At 37.6% G+C, this 18,697-nt stretch overlaps 1 protein-coding gene across 1 annotated transcript in view; it reads left to right on the top strand.

Annotated features, from left to right (window-relative positions):
* Nucleotides 1-18,697, top strand: part of HEATR1 (HEAT repeat containing 1) — a 34,390-nt gene that overhangs the window by 11,873 nt on the left and 3,820 nt on the right. The window contains exons 16-38 of the mRNA XM_048936472.1: nt 208-329; nt 1,305-1,502; nt 2,548-2,731; nt 2,890-3,038; nt 4,538-4,730; nt 5,135-5,307; nt 5,840-6,007; nt 6,890-7,132; nt 7,866-7,997; nt 8,587-8,693; nt 9,487-9,630; nt 10,445-10,563; nt 10,838-10,959; nt 11,685-11,813; nt 11,956-12,186; nt 12,857-12,983; nt 13,703-13,869; nt 14,445-14,491; nt 15,276-15,399; nt 16,230-16,370; nt 16,575-16,864; nt 17,370-17,520; nt 18,042-18,200. Of these exons, the coding sequence (XP_048792429.1) occupies nt 208-329; nt 1,305-1,502; nt 2,548-2,731; nt 2,890-3,038; nt 4,538-4,730; nt 5,135-5,307; nt 5,840-6,007; nt 6,890-7,132; nt 7,866-7,997; nt 8,587-8,693; nt 9,487-9,630; nt 10,445-10,563; nt 10,838-10,959; nt 11,685-11,813; nt 11,956-12,186; nt 12,857-12,983; nt 13,703-13,869; nt 14,445-14,491; nt 15,276-15,399; nt 16,230-16,370; nt 16,575-16,864; nt 17,370-17,520; nt 18,042-18,200 (3,620 nt within the window). The remainder of the gene's footprint in view (nt 1-207; nt 330-1,304; nt 1,503-2,547; nt 2,732-2,889; nt 3,039-4,537; nt 4,731-5,134; nt 5,308-5,839; nt 6,008-6,889; nt 7,133-7,865; nt 7,998-8,586; nt 8,694-9,486; nt 9,631-10,444; nt 10,564-10,837; nt 10,960-11,684; nt 11,814-11,955; nt 12,187-12,856; nt 12,984-13,702; nt 13,870-14,444; nt 14,492-15,275; nt 15,400-16,229; nt 16,371-16,574; nt 16,865-17,369; nt 17,521-18,041; nt 18,201-18,697) is intronic.

Genomic DNA, 18,697 nt, shown 5'->3' with positions numbered 1-18,697 from the left:
ACTTACTGAACCTGAATGCTTATTGAAGGAGATTGGCTGTTTTTAACAGGCTGTCATACTAGGATTGTGATTAGAGTTCTTAAAAAGCTCATTTTAAAAATGAAGTTGTATAGTATTTTTCTGACTAATTCTTACTATTGAGCTATCAGTGTTTTAATATCTGATTTGTATACCTGTGTCCTCTGATTTGTTTTTCTTATGGAGTAGTTCTTCAGGAGGCAATTAAATCTAGCAAGTCTGCAGAACTGGTTGGAATGGTCAACAAGAAGATGATTCTGCTGTTTTCTAAAAACATGACTTCAGGGGACTCTTCCTTACTATTGCAAATGGTATGTGTACCATGCTTTTCTAACCTGAATTTCTAGATGGCCACTATAGTAGAACAGATGTGGCATAGAAGAATTTTCAAGCTTCTAGGGAGATACATGTATACTGCATAGGAAACTCAAGTACACTCTAGATAAAACACGTTTCTGTCTTAACATAAGGAAAAGAAGAAATGAAGCTATTATCTATTTGGGCAAATTATTTTTCTAATTAAACTTGGTTTAATTTTTATTTCCTAGAAAAAAATATCTAGATAATTAACAAGTTTACCTGTGAGTGGAAGTACACACAAATGCATGTACCTTCCCAGGTTCCAAAGAATACCATTACAGCAGACAATAATTTGTAGCATCAACTTATTTAGGCTTGCAAATGAAACATGCCATAAAGTTGTTGCAACCCTGCACCTCAGGGAAGCCAACTTTGACCTCTTCAAGGACCTGCTTGCAGGTATCCCATGGGCTAGAGGGTCAGAAGGTAAGGGAGCCCAAGAGAGTTGATTGACATTCAAGCACCACTCCTTCCAAGGTGCTTTCAAGGCTGGCACATCCCTAAGAGTAAGAAATCATGCAAAGGTGGAGGTACATGGGTGAGCAAGGAGCTCATCAAAAAGCTCAAATGAAAGAAGCAAGTCTAAGGAATGTGGAAAAGGGATCTGGTCACTTAGGAGGAATATAGGAACGTTGTCAGGGCATGAAGGGATGTGATGAGGAAGACTAAGGCCCAGTTGGAATTAAATCTGGCAAGGGAGGTCAGTGACAAGAAAAGCTTCTTAAAGTATGTCAGTAGTAAAAGGAAGGCCAGGGAAAATGTGAGTGCGCTGCTGTATGAGGTGGGTGCCTCAGTAATGGAGAACACAAAAGGGAACCTCCTTTAGATCCTTTCCAACCCCTGTGATTCTGTGATTCTGTGAAAGTCGTAGTGAAGTCATGCTATCTTACAGACTCATTGTTTTTTCCTTCCCTCCCGTTTCCAAGGTTGATGATCTGATACTTGTTGCTGAAATGGAATCTGACAGTGTGAGACAGAAAGTAACTGCACATGTAATTGGTTCCATGCTTGTTCAATGCTGCTGCAATTTACCGATGAAGGAGAACTATTTTTCAGTGGCTCTCAGGGTCTTTCATTTCTTGGATGAAAAGATACGAAACCTCAGAGCTTGTCACCCTGAAGAGGTAAGATGTAAACAGTTTGGAAAAAGCATTTTCTTAGTAGCAGAGGAAATGTATTAGATCCTAAGAACATAAAATTCAGAAACCTTGAAGAGGACTGAAAGTCTTGCCTTCATTTTGAAAATAAAATAAAAATAAAATAAAAATAAAGGCAAAATCTTTCACTTGGCAGCAGTAATAGAAGCTACCGTTAAGAATTGCTGTTATGTTTTACCACTCCAGTGAGTCCTTGTTCAAAAAGAATATATATACCTGAAGAGCTCTTGCCTTATGCTCCACCAAATGATTCATTGTATCAGTGCTGTCAGCTCAGCACCACGTCAGGACCGTTTTTTCCAGCTACTTTGTGGTATTACGTGCTATCATTATTCAGCTTAGGAATGCAAGTTTTTTTTAGTTGCTGAGTACAGGGTTTGGTGTCTTGACGTGGGAAGAAAGGAAATACAGCAAAATATGAAAAAGAGCTTATATTAGTTACAGCTTCATGCACATCCTTGGAGAAACAGTATTTCTGCATCTTTCACCTGTCTTTGTTTCTGTTAATATTTCCCAGCAGGTTTATTGCTGATGTTGTTTATTTATTTTAATATTGAAACAGTTCGTTCTTTTTTGGTCTGTATAAGAAACCCACTTGAGCAGGGTCGTGTTTCTTAGTGTACACCTCCCCTGCATCCATCATGTAGCAATACATGGTAATTAGCTTTTCTTACCTCAAATGATTCCCAAGCAGATGTAGATGTAAGAATGAAACTGGGTGTCCACAGAATGCTGTAACTCCCAGCATCTTTGAAGAGATATTTTGTGGAGAGTTGTATTTTCACCCTTTTGTTATCTTGCTTGTGTACACTCTTAGTCATGGTAGTAAGAGCAGATTCGGGTTTTAAAACTGCAGATGCAAATTTAAGTCTAAAATCAGAAACGTAATTCAGTTATTACGAATATCCATTTTGAAGTTAGAAGTGAAATATCGCTGGACATTAGTGCTAAATTCCATTTTCTGTTGGATGAGAGTGTGACAGTGTCCATTTAAATAAATTTTCATTCACAGGAAACTCCCTCAAATTGGTCTGTTGAAACAATACAGGAAAGTTTGGTGCCAGTGGGCTTATTAACTACATATATAGAAAAGCTCAATAGTGACCGAAGTATTGATGCAGAGGAGTCAGCTATATTTGTGTTTCTATTGAGAAGCTTCATTAATGACCTAAAACCTCCTCCATCCTTTCCAAAAGGTAAGCATTAAGGTTTTAACACTCATCTTTTACTCATCAGTTTGAAATGAGTATGAAATCTGTTGATGCGTTGTCTTATTTTAACTGTTTATTTCCTCATTATTCCTGAAGCTGTTATATGCAGCCACTGTAACAGAGTTATAACCTGTGTTTTTTAGAAGAAACTTGGTGGAATCCTGAATCTCTAAATCAAGATTGCAAGGACTACCTGCACCTCCTTTTGGGGCTATTTGACCTACTTGTTTGCGGAGCTAGTGAGGGGAGCGATGCTGTTCAGTACCGAGCATTGATGAATCTCTTATTCAAGGTATTATTTTTAGATCTATTTTCTTAGTTATTCTTCTGAGTTATTATGCAGAGTATTTTATAAATATTACACAGAAGCAGATATTTTTAAAGAAAAGTGAGAAAATTGAGAATTGATCGTGCAGTGTTGCTTGTGGCATGCTAGTGCTGTGAGCAAATTACAGTCCTAAGCTTCAGGATTGAATGTACGAAAAAACTGGAGTGAAAAAACAATGGACAAGCTGAGGCAAAGGTGAATACATAATAATTATTTGGTTCAGTGCTAACTTAAGTTTGAGTTAGAACTTCTGGTCCTGCCAAGCAGTTGTTTTTTCAGATTTGGTAGCTTTTAAAACACAAAAATTAAAAGGAGGACTTTGTTTTTGAAGAAGAGAGATGAGTAAAGAAGATGGGAGATGAGACTCCACGGAATTTAAGGAATGGATTTAGTAATATCCTTGGAGCGTAATGAAGGCAACAGCAGCAGTAATAATTTGCTTCTTTCACTTCTGGAGTAGTGCTGACCTCTGATTTTGAGAGTGTTTAAAGGTCAAGAAAATTATTTTTTCCTGCTGCAGTGTAGTTTCTGTAGGTAGAAGCTAGATTTTGGTGGAATCCTGGGAAAGACAATAGGGAAGAGTATGTCAAAGGCTTTATTGCTTTGTTCCAGTAAGCTCTGTTCAGTCTGCTGGATGCTGAGTGGGCTCTCCTGTTCAATGAATGGAGACCTCTGAGGAGTCCAGAGGCAGTCTGCAGACAGGAGGAGTATTAGCTGTTGTCAGACTACATAGTAAACGAGAACCGTAAATTCACTTGGGAGACTGCTTCAAAATCAGAAGTTATCCTCATTGAGCTTTGACAGGATGGTCCTAAAGTGGAGCTGAAATAATTGGATGTGGATGTGTGAAAAACTGAATCAAATCTTCTGGAGCAGCAACCTACTGAAGGGGGAAGGAGGCAGGTGTGCTCTGACTTGTGTCTGAGAAGGTCAGCAATACATGTATGATTCAGGGTTTACTTTGGCTCTATAAAAACACACGGAAAACCCACACAAAAATTCTAAGAGTGACATTTAGTGTGAATATTCAATAGAGACAACTGTGCCACACAAGGGAGATAAACTGTCAGTCCTTAAATACTGGCTTATGGATTTCTGAAAATCATTTTATATGACAGATTGAAAAGCCAGGAGCTCCTTCCTCAGAGCACTTGCAATATAAATGTTTCTGCTGTTCTAAAGAGGAGATCAGAAGTTCTTAATTTTGGTTTATTTTTCACCCAAAAAAATCTCCCTTAGTTAACACATTTATACAAATATTCTTGTGGATGTAGTTTTAGTCTGCAATGAGAAGGAAAAATATACTATATTTACATACCTGACTCTTTAATTTTATTTCTTTGTACTCCTTTGATTTAGGTGGTTTACTGGATGTTTTGAATAATATTTGGCCAAATAAATTAAAGCTTTCAAACAAATGCTCTTCTTTTTTTCTCTTTTTTTTTATTCCCATTACATTTAAGGTGCATCTAGAAGATTCAGAGGTTCTCTTCAAATTCCTTTCCGTTTTATGGACTTACAGCTTTAGCCTTTCAAATCATCTGAATTATGAAGTCAATGCAATGCTACAGACTCGAGCTCTGTATATTGGCTATGCAGTGCTTGTATCTCAGACTTACCAAAAGAAGAAACAGCTGTTATCACTATCATCTCCAGGTAAGTAAAACGGTGTACCTATCTCATCTTAAGTCTTAATCACAGTACTTTTAAATTTCATGTCATTTTCCTGTGTTTTATACCATGAAGGGTATTTTTAAATCTTTAAGGTGTTAAAGACACAAGATCATATGCTGAAGAAGTCAGTTACAGCCCCTTACTTTCTGTTTAGAAAAAGGATGTCACAGTCAATAGCAATATATGAATTCTGTGAACTTAAACTTGGATGTAAGAGGTGTGGTGAAGGAGTTCAGAGCTGTGCTGTCTTGTAGTCTGGAGGTTTATAGTGAAAAGACAACTCTTTTAATTCCAAAGTAATATCAGTGCCTCTTCAGAGACAGTTAAATAAAATTCTGATCGTGCAGTTCTCCTAGCTTTTCCTCCTTTCTTCTCTCTTTTTGCAGTGGTGATATCTCTGCTAATTAATTTGGGTAGTCCTGTGAGTGAAGTTCGAAGGGCTGCTCTCAATTGCTTCCATTCCTTGAGCAGTATGAAAGAGTCTCTGTTTCACCCTGTTCTTCAGCTTCTTGGGCAAAAGATGGAGGAGATCATATCTGACCCTACGTACATAACACAGGTATTTTTGCTAATAAGGTGTGCATTGGTACAAGTTTGGTCTGTGGCTGTGAGCTTCTGTTTTTTTCCAGAGGAATCAAGTTAACTGGAAATGTTCATTGTTTCTGTCAAGTTGCCAGCTTTGAAGGAATGTGATTCTTACAGATGGCTTAGATGGTGGGCTATCAAGAGAAATGGAAAAAGACTGTATGTCAGCCAAATTTGCTTATGAAGGAAAAACAAAAAGCAGTGGATTTCACTTGAATACCTGATGAGAATTGATATAGCCACTAGCACTGCAAAAAAGGAAATGTAGCAAGAGCTTTGACGTGCTTCTTATTTGTTTACCTTAAAGGACTGTAAGAATATTCAAATAATGTGTCACATACAGAATTGAGAATATCAGTCAAAAGATGATAGCCTGTGGTTCATTTACAGATGAATAATTCAGCTTGTACCTGAATTGTGTTATTACAAAAGCATTGAATAAATGTTGTTTTAAGGCATTTTTATGGCAGGGAGATTACTTAATTTTCACTTTGTTACTGAACTAGATTATGGCAATCCTATTTGAGGAACTTCAGACACAACCAAAGCAGAAATCCCAGAAGAAAAAACTGTCTGAAGCCTTGGAAAGCATAGTCGATTGTGTACAAAACCCTACTGCCCCATCATATGTTGCAAAAAACTTAATGAAAATTCTTCATGAAGTCCATGGTGAGGTGAGTGCAGCCTTGATAGTTCCACACTTCTTCTGTCATTATTTTATCTAACCGAAACACAGAACAATCATTTAATTTAATTCAAATTTCATGTAATAGCAATGCTGTTAAATAACTTCATAATTTGTAGATTATTAGGCATTAAATTGGCACTCTGATAATAGGCAGTAGTGCTGCAAAGTATGATTTAATAAAGAAAATATTTTCATGCTCTATCCAGGAATGCATGGGATGCAGTATTTTGTGTTGGAGTTGTTAAGGAAGCTCCTTTGAAGTTACTGAAAACAACTGTTTCAGAACAAGGTTGTTTCAGAAGGAATTGATTACTTTGGTTAGGTATCAGTGAATGTAGAGTTTTCTGCACAGAACTGTAACATAGGAAGTACTATTTATTTAATTTTATTAGTACGTATTAACTTAATTATATCCCAAGTATATTCAGAATTCCTCCTTTCTAAATGCTGGAAAATATGAGTTTACTGTTCAAGAAAATAAATGGAATTACGAATTTTTACATTCTATTCAGTTGTCTGTTTCTTGAAGGGATTGTACACTGCATAGAGATGAGTGTTCCTCCCCCAGTTCTGAGTTTACAGGAGACATTAGTCATAAACTACGTTTAAAAATGCTCTCAGTTCTTCAAAAGCATGAAATATCCTTTGCAGATGTAACAGCAAAGGAGCGATTGAGGGAATATTCCTGGTAACCTGACCACAAGACATATTGTTCCTCTTTAATAGCTGTTGAATAAAATAGAATATATAATGTCACACCAGACAGGGAGCAGATGTTGCAGTAAAATGAAGCTGTGCTATTGGAAGTTTGTTAAAAGAAGAATGCATTAAAAGCCAAACTATTCTTACAAGTCTCCTCTGTTGGCAGATGATTCTCACTCGTCTTCTGCCTGCCCTAGACCGATTGCTTGAGAAGGTCTTGAAGGAACCTGAGACAATGTTGAAAGATGAAGTTGTTCTCCTGCATCTCATACTTGGAAAGTTCAATGAACACTCAGCAGCCCTCTTGTGCAAGAATCGGCAGAGTCTGGATTTATTTATCAAAAGTCTACATGCTGCCACAAAAATCTATGAAGAAGTTCCACCTTTCCAGATCACAGCACTTGGGCAGGTCTGGCTTTCTGAAAGACTTTTAATCTGTTTTTGTGCTTAAGGAAAAAAGTAATGTTTAGAATTGGACTTTACAAGAACACTGTTAAGGAGTCCGTAGCTTTTGACCTGTCTTTGTTTCATTACAAGTTTACGAAGTGTCTGTCGTGTCTTTGAAGCAGCTAAAGAGGCTGCAAAGCTTTCAAATTTTCTGGAAAGAGATGTTGCTGCTGGCTTCATTTGTGTACTTGGACAAGTACAGAGTGTTGAAATATTATTGTATTTGCATGCATGTGAATGCCTGTATGATTCCCTGCAGATGCTGGTGTTCGTGTTCCTTAGGCTACTTTTTGTCAGTGGTATAGGAAATTCCTGCTTTTTTTCCTGATTTAAAAAAAAAAAAATGTCAAGAGAAAATATAATAGTTTAAAAAGTCTTATTTGAAGGATATCTATAGAGTCAGACCTTCCGTCTGTAGTACTACCCTGTATTTTAAGAAATAAATGCCAGGCAACAGCAGTTTGCTCCCTCCATCAGCAAAAGCATTTAAGAAAATTTTAGGAACAAATATATTTTGCTATTTCAGAAACATGTTTTAATTTAAGGATTTTTGTATGTCTACAAATACGTGGCTAATAAGTAAATCTGTTTGTGTGATAGGTGCGTCATAATCTAGTGTGCCCAAGTTTCATTGCTTTTTATTTTGTTGCCTTCTTACAGTAAACCTTTCTGTCTTTTCATTTCTTCCTTTGTAGATTACTAAGCCATTCTTTGCAGCTCTCTCAGATGGGAGGGTGCAACAAAAGCTGCTGAAAGTATTGTTTGACTTACTGTTAAACTGTAAGAACCCACTTTGTGCCCAGACGATTAGCAGTGTGTTTAAAGGGGTAAGTGGTAAATTCCAGTACACAGAATTTTGTTTGAATGTATGGCAGTGGTTCCCTGTTGCAACACTGAATGCCCATTGTTTATATCATTTATAGCACTAAAGGAATCAGAACTACTTGTTATATAATTGTGTTAGTGGCATACAAATTTAAATAGTTACTTTTAGAAGGTATTTCTGTAGAAATAATGCATCAGTCATTCATTACATTATGTGAATGAATGACTTCAGTAGAAGTCACTTCTTTCTGTTGCACTGATGATCATTTTCTGGGTAAAAACTGGTTTTGTTTTGTTTGTTTGTTTTTTATGGTTACTAGAAGACTTTTCCCAAAATACATTAATTGTAGCTTTCACATAGTAATTTATTGTATTACTTGCACTTGAAATCATTCACTTTCTATGCTACAAGAATTAAAAGGAGAGGCATTCAGATATTACGGTGATCCAACTTAAATGTATGAATATGTGGGTTATATACCCATATGTGCATGAAAAGGACACATTTAAAAAGAGAAAGGAGGGCCCATAGATGCGTGGTATGGTACGACACATTGCTCGTGTGCAATTACATTATTGTTTTTGTTTCAGATTTCTGTGTGTGCTGAGCAGATCGTTACAGAAATTGAGCCTCCTGAGAAAACCAAAAGTCTGGCCACTGTTCAGCAAACTAGAAGGCAGAAAATGCAGCAACAAAAGTAAAATAACTAAAATAGAAATACGTTTTGAAAAAGTTTGAAAATGTGGCTAATTTAATTATATTTCACCGCTTGTATTGAAAGCATGAATATCTTTTTCTTCATTTCCCCTGTTCAGTAAAATAACTCTGAGCTACTTTCAGCAGCATAAAACCAACCAGTGTTGCTGTTATAAAGCAGATAAAACTGTAGTCCTAATTTAATTAAATTTAAAAAAAAAAAATCCCTCTTACTGAAGTTTTAATGTTGGCATTTGCCCTTGGTTTTGTTGGTATTAAACTTCCTTTGTATTAAAGTTGTATGGACAGACTCCTGTACAAGTGGCTGGAGCTTAACAGTGTTCATCAAAATGTTGGTTAGTGAATGAAAGACAGCATTTTCTTTTAGTTAAAATGGAAGTATAATCATTAATTTTTAGACAGCTTCATCTATTATGTTCTCTCCGTTCTCATAAAGAAGCAGCTATATAAACACTCTACTTTAAGTGTTGGCTGTTGGCTGCTGTTAGAACAGGATGTTGTGTTTGTTTTCTTGGTTTGGCTGGAATGGCTGTTCTTATCTTCTTTATCTCAGTTGGCCTTATTTAACAAACATCACTTATTAGAGTGATCTATGTCAGAGTTTTAGTACAAATATTGTCACCTTTCCAGAAGAAAAAGTAAAGGATATTACTAATTTTGTGAAAGAAAATGTATATACATCTATATTTTTTTAGCTTATGTCTCTATTTTCTGAAACATTGTACTATCTTCTTTGGAATTCTATATCCTGATTGTTTGTCTTCTCTTTTTAGAAAGCCTCCGGATGCAGAATTGGCACCAGAAACAAGCAACTTCAGCTGGCAGAGGGTTATGCTTATTCTAGAATTACTACAGCACAAGAAAAAACTTAAACGTCCACAGGCACTGGTACCTGCACTTTTTAACCTGCTGAGCCGGTAATTTTGTCTCTATAAAACATTCTCTTCTGCAGCAGACTTTGTAAAGCATTGAAGTATGAGGTACTTTTCCCTAGTGTGTTGCCAGGTTCTGTAGTTTGCCTTTTTTACATAAAATTTCTTCTAGGTACATCAAATAGGTAAATCCCTCCTGCTGTAAGTGAAGATCAGGTTTGAACATCCACATGTCAGTGGGTCCCGATGAGATGCATCCCAGAGCCTTGAGGGAGCTGGCTGATGTAGTTGCCAAGTCACTCTCGATATTTGAAAAGACATGGCTGTCAGGTGAAGTCCCTGGAAGAAAGGCAACATCGCATTCATTTTAAAGAAGGGTAGAAAGGATGACCCAGGATGACTACATGTCAACCTCACCTCTGTGTGAGGGATGATGAAACAGGTCCTCCTAGAAGCTAAGGCATGTAGAAGAGGAGGAGATGATATGAGACAGCCAGCAGGGCTTCACCAAGGGCAGGTCCTACCTGATCAACCTAGTGGCCTTGTTTGATGGCCTAACTGGGTCAGTGGACAAGGAAGCTACTGATACCATCTATCTGGACTTCATTAAGGACTTGTACACAGTCACCCATGACATCTTTCTCTCCAAATTGAAAAAATATGGATTTGATGTGTAGACTGTGTAATGGATGAGAAACTGGTTGCAACAATGTACCCAGTGGCCACTTTCTAGAAGCCTCAGTTTAAAACTTCCATAGAATAAAGATTGCAGTTTCTCATTCACATTTTAATATGTTATTTGATCACTTATTTTCCTATCTCCTCTTTTCAATCTGTGAATTTGTTCTTGAATGCATAGGTGTCTGGAACCTCTGACATCAGAAGAAGAAAATATGGAATATACAAAGCAGTTGATCCTCAGCTGCCTGTTAAACATCTGCCAGAAACTGTCACCAGATGGCAGCAAGATCCCCGCAGGTAAAAATTGCCAAATATACCAAATATATTCATTGGTACCATCAACAGTACAGCTTTTAAATAATGGCTTCTACATTTTTTATTCTTGGAGTCTACAGTGTTGTCAAGGGACCTGCATTGTTTTTTGTGTGTTTTTTTTTTGTTTGGTTACTTGGTTTTGTGTTTTTGTAGATTCTGTAGGTACGGTCTGCAGTTCGAAACCATTGCTTGTACTCATGTTTATTCTAGCATGGTTGACCATTAGAGCTTATATTAATGAATTATTTGCTCACAGATATCCTTGACAAAGAAAAATTCAACGTGGAACTGATAGTTCAGTGCATCAGAATATCTAAAATGCCCCAGACACATCACCATGCACTGCTTCTCCTTGGTGCTGTTGCTGGCATGTTTCCTGTAAGTAGTACCTGAAGACATAGAGCTTTTTTGTTGGAAGAATTGTGGGTTTCACTTTGAGTTTGCCTTTTTTATTTTTGGAGTTACTTTTCTTTGTCACCATCTTACTACTATTACCTGCTATAAAGCTGAGCGTGTCTTATGCATTAATATTGACTCTGACAGGATTTCCAAGTTCAGAATAAGAACAAATATTTTGCATCAATCTTACCTTTCTTTTTAAATCTAAAACACTTTCAGCTCACAAAACCCAAAAGAGAAATGTTGCCACACCTTCTTGCTCTAAGTTGAGACAAAGTGTAGGAATCTAATTCTTGAGCAAGGTGACAGAACCACTCCAGCTCACTTATTGAAGTAACCACTGTAGGTGTTTCGGAAGTATAAAAAGAGCAGAGAGGAGCTGCAGGTCTCCTCATAGCTGATTTTGCTTGACCGTAAGACTGAATTCAATAATAAAGATAATTTTATGAAACTGAACTTAATTTCTACTCTTAAGTGATTTGCTTGAAAGTGTGTCTTGGTCTCTAAATAGCATTAAGAACTGAATAGTCCCATGTTATACATTGAAAATTAGTTAACTGCCAATTTTGGGAAGATAGCAGTGATTCTCGTTTTATTTTATAGAAATCAAGTGACATCTTTAGGAGCAAGAGATACCTTATGGTATAACATATGGAGCAGCACTTCAGAGAAACTAATCTCATCTTTCTTTTTTTTTTTTCCAGGATAAAGTTCTCCATAACATCATGCCCATTTTTACATTCATGGGAGCAAATGTCTTGCGTCTGGATGACACGTACACATTCCAAGTAATAAATAAGACAGTGCAGATGGTTATTCCTGCTCTTATACAGGTATTTATACAGTAAATTTGTCCTCCTCATGGAAAGGACTTGGAAAAAAGTGAACTGTATGTGCTTTCTCTTACCTGCTGAATTTACAAGAGAGAACTTGTGTTTGGTAATCTGCTTGAACTGCCCTACTGTTTGTCAATAGGCTGAAGACAGTGATTTGTCAGAGTCCCCGAGAGGTGTGGAAGAGGTGGTGATAAAAATCATCCGTGTGTTTGTGGATGCCTTGCCCCATGTGCCAGAGCACCGGCGCCTGCCCATCCTGGCCCAGCTGATCACTACAGTGGGAGGAGACAGATTTCTCTGGGTTCTCCTGGTGCTGCTATTTGAGCAGTATGTGACCAAAACTGTGACTGTGACAGCAAGCACAGACAAGGTTAGAAGACCACTGGGGTCAACTTCTTCCTCTAAGACAGATCTCTTCCTTCCTGTTCACTTTTGCAAGATAAGAGCCTAGTTTTCACTAAAATAATTAGTGAGCTCTGAGCTTGTGCTTTAACAGAAACTGATGGTGAAGCACCCTATTACTATCATCTTATTTGTTGAACTTCAGTTGTGACACTACTGAGATACGTCAGTCCTTGCTGTCGTGTAGGATATCTCGAGTTATTCACTGAAAATTGCCTAGAGAAGATTAAGTTTTGTCTAGTTTACACTTGATAAAAATAGTGAGGAAATACAACTTTTCTCTCTCTAAGTAATTTTTCAGCCAGGGCGTTAAGTGACTGGAGACATCTTTGATAAAACATGCATTATTTTAACATTAGTCACCAGCTGGGGTTTAGGACAAGGAACTTATGCCAGCAGATGAGGTGTGATCCTCTATGGGCAAGCTGATACTGCCATGCAGATGGAGGGAGCTGATGCTTTCTCCCTGCTCTCTGAAGCTAGGTTCTCCAGCAACTTGCTGCTGTTACCCCTTGTGCCAGCCCTCACAGTGTGTAGCTCATCATGGCATGTTCACAAACTGACTGAAGAGCGTGGGGTCTTTTTAGCTTTTATAAATTATTGAAATAATCGCTTTTATCTTTTTAAACTGTAAACAGGATGCTGTGCTGGAAGCAGACACTGAATTTTGGATTTCCATCTGTTGTGAATTCAGCGTACGCTGTCAGTTCCAAAGCATGATGAAAATAATCCAATACTTGACAGAGCTACCAGAGAATAAAGAAGGTAACCACAGAACAGCCAGCAGATGCATATGAACCTCCTTTTACTCTTCTAGATAAAAAACTGGGCAACACAGAATTGCTCTGATTTCTTCCTTTTTTTTTTTTTTTTTTTCAAAGGTTATGATATGGGTTGTTTTGGTTTGGTTTGTTTAATCATAGATTCATTTGAGGGCTAAATATCCAATGGTACTCAGTTAGAAGGTACAGTAAATCATTCAGCTGAAATAAGCTGTTATTTATAGCAGACATGATCATGACTGTGGGCCGATTGGTCTATTGTGGTTTTTTGCTTTTTATTTTGCTTAAGCATAAAGAAGGAGGTGAAGATTGGTTGCTTTTTTTTTTTTTTTTAAGGAAGGATTTGGTATTTTTGTTGTTTGAGTATGTTTTACTAGCCAGGAAGGATCTGCTAATGACAGTGGAAGCAATTTTTACAAATATGTTACATTGTGCATTTGTCTTCCTTCCTCAGAAGCCTCTCTTGTTTGTGGTCAGTGTGCTGTAGCTTTAGCTTAGTTAATGTAAGATCAGTTAATGTAAAATGATCAGATGGCACTGCTGCTCTCAGAACATCTTTTTTGGAACTTGACCATGATTTTGGGTGGTGCAGAATAACTGTCCTTGATTGCCACTTGGTTGTTATTTTCCTTTGTTTCTGTAATCAGAAATCAGACGTCCTTTTTTCCTGTCTGTAATTTGTTTTGGGAATGTTTTCAATAGATGATCCTGGGCCAAAAAAATCAAGAACATGCAAGACAAAGCTAAAAAACCAGGATGGGCAGCTTTTTAATGTAGAGTCTCACTCGGACAAACAACTTCGACATTTCAAGTACTTGTCAGTCTCCTTCATGTCACAACTTCTAACTTCTCAGAGTTTGGTGAAAAAGGTAACACTGGCAGACTGCTTTTAAACTGATCACATTAAGTAACTGTGCCATGCTGTAATTGATGAGATTTAATTTGCTTTTTAGTATGATTTTGTATTCAGAGGTGGAAAAAATATACTGTTCAGTGTATATTGCTGACACCTTAATTTACACAGCTCTGAAACATCTCAGTAATTTTCATTATGTTTTAATAGGGCCTTTGCAGAATAGACTCGGTTTGTGCAATTGATAAAAAAAAGAGTTGTGTAGGTAAAAAAAGAAGGGACCCAGTGAATTCCCACTGGCTTTATGGAGTCTGAAGTTTCACTCACAGTCTGTATAATTCCAGGTTTAGTCTGGGACTCACACTATGAACTCCAAAAAGACAAAATTAATGTTAAGAATTAGTCTGTGGATCTAGCTGGAAGTGGTTCCCACTATTTCAACTGAGTGTTAGTCACCAACGTGAAACATAGGTTTACTTCCACGACTAAATTGCCTGCAGTTCTCTGATTTTCTTCTAGAACAGTCTAAACTGCAAATGTGGAGAACTCAGTTTTCATAGTTAACATTTTCATTCTTCCTTTTTAAACAAGGTGGTTGAATGTGAAGAAACAGAAGAGCTACAGAAGATGGAACAGAGGTATGCTTTACATCTGCTCCACTCCTGCTGTTCTTATCCTTTCCTGCAATATTTTTTAAATGTATTATTTCTTTCCCAAATATTTTTTGAGGGTACTTTTAATACTGCACTCAGCAAGCAGTATTTATTACATAAAGATTACATTTGTAATTTTTTTTACATGGCGTATTTTCTTCTTAGAAGAGAGGTACTATCTCTGTATTTCTGATTGTGCTTATTTACACACTTGGCTACAAATGTTTTGTTGTTGATGATGAAGAATTTGAGATTTTTCAGAAAGATGTGTTGCTTCATTTCTTAAAAAAAATAAATAAAATTAATGAATGTCCCTGCATTGGTGTAAAAAAAAAATAAAATTACTAGTAAATGCAGATTACAATTGTAGTCATTGGATTATAACAGCCAATGATACAAAATTGAGGGTTTCTTTTGAGAAGCCTGACATTTTATGTTTATTCTAAGTGAAAAGGGATGTAGGATGCATTTGAAATGCTTCTTTTTAAACATGGTATATTCCCAGCTGATTTTTGTTGTCATATTCTCAAATAGAACTACTGTCGTAGGTAGATGCTAATTTGGTAGATTTGTTTAACATGCATGTATAATTTTCCTTATTGCCATAGGTTTTTTGTCAATATGTGTATGTGATCTGCCAGTCTCCAGTGGATGTTTCATTTTCCTTTATTGTTGCTGTTTTGTTTGTGAAATTTTATGCTTTCCAGGAACAAAGTTGATTCCCTAAGTGTCCTTGTTATTTACTGAAAGATTGTTCCTTTCTGTCTAGGCTGTTAGAAGATGTACTTCACTATATAAACACAGTGGCATCCTCAGTGGAAGGAAACGCAGACAAACCAACAGCTAAATTTTGGAGGGTTCTGCTTAGCAAGTCCTATGATATGCTGGATAAAGTATGTCTTGTTGGCCTTTGTTAGCAGTAGGACATTCCTGCTTTTATTTAACACAGTTATAACTATCACAGGAATATTTTTGCTGTATTAGTAATAATCTGCATTGTATGATGTATCGTTGTTTGAATTCATCTAAGAGCTTTAACAGCTACCTATGACAGCTTAGGCAGAACAAGCAGAAAATGAAATCAGGAATGCCTGTTTCATCTAGTTTGTATTCTGCTGGCTGGAAGCAGTCATTTTAGTGCCTGTCTGGTGGAGAACAGTGGCCTTTTGGCAGTATTTCTCACTGTTAACTCATAGAGTGATTTTAACTAATGCTTAAAGAATTGCTGTACATTTCCACATGGAATTTAAATGGAGAAATATTCAGCATGCTTTTCTTTCTCATCTTTTTCTGATAGGAGGTGTAGTTGTAGAATTGGACTGACTGTCCAGTAGCATTAACAGTGCTGTGAAGAAATGTTTCAGTCTTCCTATGAACAGATTGGATTATTTAGCTTACCTGTGAAGTATGTAGAATTTTCATGAAATATATTCACAAGGCATCACTGAAAGTATTTTAAGGGAAGGAAGGATAAATGTCCAGGATAGATATAAGAACAAAGAAATTGCTGAGAAAATGTTGAAGCTCTTGGGTATTGGCTTGTTAGCAACCAGTAAAAGCATGGTTAAGTGCTGTAACTGGAACCTCCTTTGTTTTTTTGCTTGTCTTAGATACAGCATTGCTGGCCTGTCCTCTTCTTTCATTCTGAAACCTATGTAGAAAGTTGAGAGTTTGTCTGCCTTACTTGAATGCATAGCATCGTTCTGTTTGTGTTCTCCTACAGGTCAATGCCTTATTGCCAACAGAAACCTTCATCCCTGTAATTAGGGGACTAATGACAAATCAGCTCCCATCTGTGAGACGTAAGGCAATGGACCTTTTGAACAACAAGGTGCAGCAGCGCACAAAGTGGCAGAAGAGCCAGGTGAGATGAAGGGATTAAATCAGTTCCTTCTGCAGAAAAACAGAGAGATTGTTGTAGAATGGTTTGTATTGTGTAACATCAAGTACCAAGGCAGCCATTGAGAGAGGCAGTGAGATGCAAGCTACCTGCCCATAATTAATTATTACCTTACAGGATCTGAGTTCTAACTGCATGTTTGAAGTGTGTTTTCTCTTGTGGTCTCAGGTCCGGCAGCTTTTGGAACTAGTTCCTGAGCTCATTGCTATTGTGCAGTGCAAAAGAAAGGAAGAGGAGGAGGAGCAAGTCATCAACAGGCAGACTGCTCTATTCAGCCTCAAGCTGCTCTGCAAAGGTTTTGGCACAGAAAATCCATTGCCATTTGTACCTGTTCTGAAAACTGCCATTGACCTGGTTTCTTCAGAGAAGGAGGAAAAGAACGTGATGGGAAGTGCTTTGCTCTGTATAGCTGAGGTCACCTGTACACTGAAGGCCCAAGCAATCCCTCAGCTTCCAAGGTATTGTTGGGTTCTTTTGAACAGCAGCAGTCTGCCCATGCGTGTTTTGTGTAGATAAAAGCAAAGGCATTTGTAGTGCTTGAAGCATGTCCTACCCATGGAACTAAGTTAGCAGGCAAATTGTAGGAGACTTTTACAATAGCTGTTAGGGATTCTGTTACCCTACTGGAATTGCTTGTATTTAAAAACACGAGAACCAGTATCATTGAAAACACTGAATGTTATTATTTTGTTCTGCCTTCTCAAGAGGAATTCAAGCATCTAACCTGCTGTTCTTGAGACAAATAGAAATTTCTTAAATGTCATTAAATCTTTCAGTAAATCTAACACCTTCACTATCTGTGGAAAAAGAACAGTACAGAATTTTGATTTTTCCCGATTGCACATATAAAAATGGATGTGAAAGTTGTCCCTAATGGCTTGAAGGTTGTCTTTTGAGATATTAAATGTGCCTCCAAATGGTCAGTGGTTTCACTGTTCTGGATTTACACTTGGTTTTTCACAGGCTTATGCCAGCACTGTTGAAGACTTTAAAAAATAAGAAGGAGCTGATCTCCAATGAGATTTACTTGCTGAGTGCCATGACTGCTCTGCTGAAGGTTGCAGAAACATTACCACACTTCCTCAGTCCTTACCTCACAGATTGTTTGCTGCAGGTGAGCCATCTGACTTGTGCAGATATATACGGCTCCTACAAAATTGTTCCAGTTCCTAGAAGCTGAAGAGATTATTATTTTCTTTCTCCCTTTGAAACTGAAGCAGGAGTCCGTGCCATCCATTTAAGTGGCAGTTCATTACCTGTTACTTTTTCCACTCATGTTCATACCCACATCACTAAGATACTGAATATGGGCCTGCTCTTCCCTCTCATAGGTTGTAGTTTGCCTCTTTGGGAGCAGAGCTGAATCCTGAAGGATCATTTTGTTGTGTCCATTATTTCATCAATGCATCTGATTCTGTAGTTGAAGCGATTCTGACCCTCTGCCACTGACACATGCATTTTTTCAGTCTGTCTTCTGAAAACAAGACTGCACACAGATATCCCACTGTAATGTGCTCCAGGTGATACAGGCAGCAATTCCAAAATGCTTACCCTTGTAAAATTGGTAAAAATAAGTTGTTACATAAATTCTTTCAGTTGTCTTAGTTGCCTGACTTCTGCTGGATCTCCTGACAGGTTGTCCGCTTGGAAAGGATTGCAGTTGAGTTTGGTCCTTCTTCCCAGCTAAGCTTACGTGTAACATCATTGAAAACTATCCTAGCTACAAAGCTTGCTCCCAGAATACTCCTGCCTGCAGTTACTAAGTGTTACAGTGAAGTGGCAAATACCAGGAAGGTGAGAATTTTTTCATTCTTTTGCATTGCAACTAACTGTAACTTGCTCACCTTTGCCTATGGTGGGGGTGGGGAAGAGAACTGGCAGAGCAAAAGAGTGGGGGAAAAAATGGGTTGATTTAAAGACAGTTTAACTAGTGTAAAAGAAACAAGCGGTGCAAAAGCAGTCATTTGCCACAGGCAAGACGGATGTCCAGGCAGTCCCAAGAAATGGCTTCCTTTTGAAAAACTCTTGTTAAATGATTAATGCATCAGTGCTAATCCCATTTGTAGATGCCTTGAACATGAGTTAGGAGTCGCTTTCATTTAAGCTTTGCTGCTGTTTCTGTAGGTGCAACCCTTTCAAACTTGACTGGTGTATCTCCAGGGAGGGAGTAGGGAGACCAGATTCTCTTCAGAAGTATTACTAATTTAACTGCTCCCCCAAAACAGTACAGTAAACAATGATTTTATTGTTAGTATTCTCATGAGTAAACGCAAGCAGTGCAAAATCGGATC

Source organism: Lagopus muta, chromosome 2, assembly GCF_023343835.1.
Source record: "Lagopus muta isolate bLagMut1 chromosome 2, bLagMut1 primary, whole genome shotgun sequence".
NCBI classification, from domain to species: Eukaryota; Metazoa; Chordata; class Aves; order Galliformes; family Phasianidae; genus Lagopus; species Lagopus muta.
This window is presented reverse-complemented; position numbering and strand designations above follow the sequence as displayed.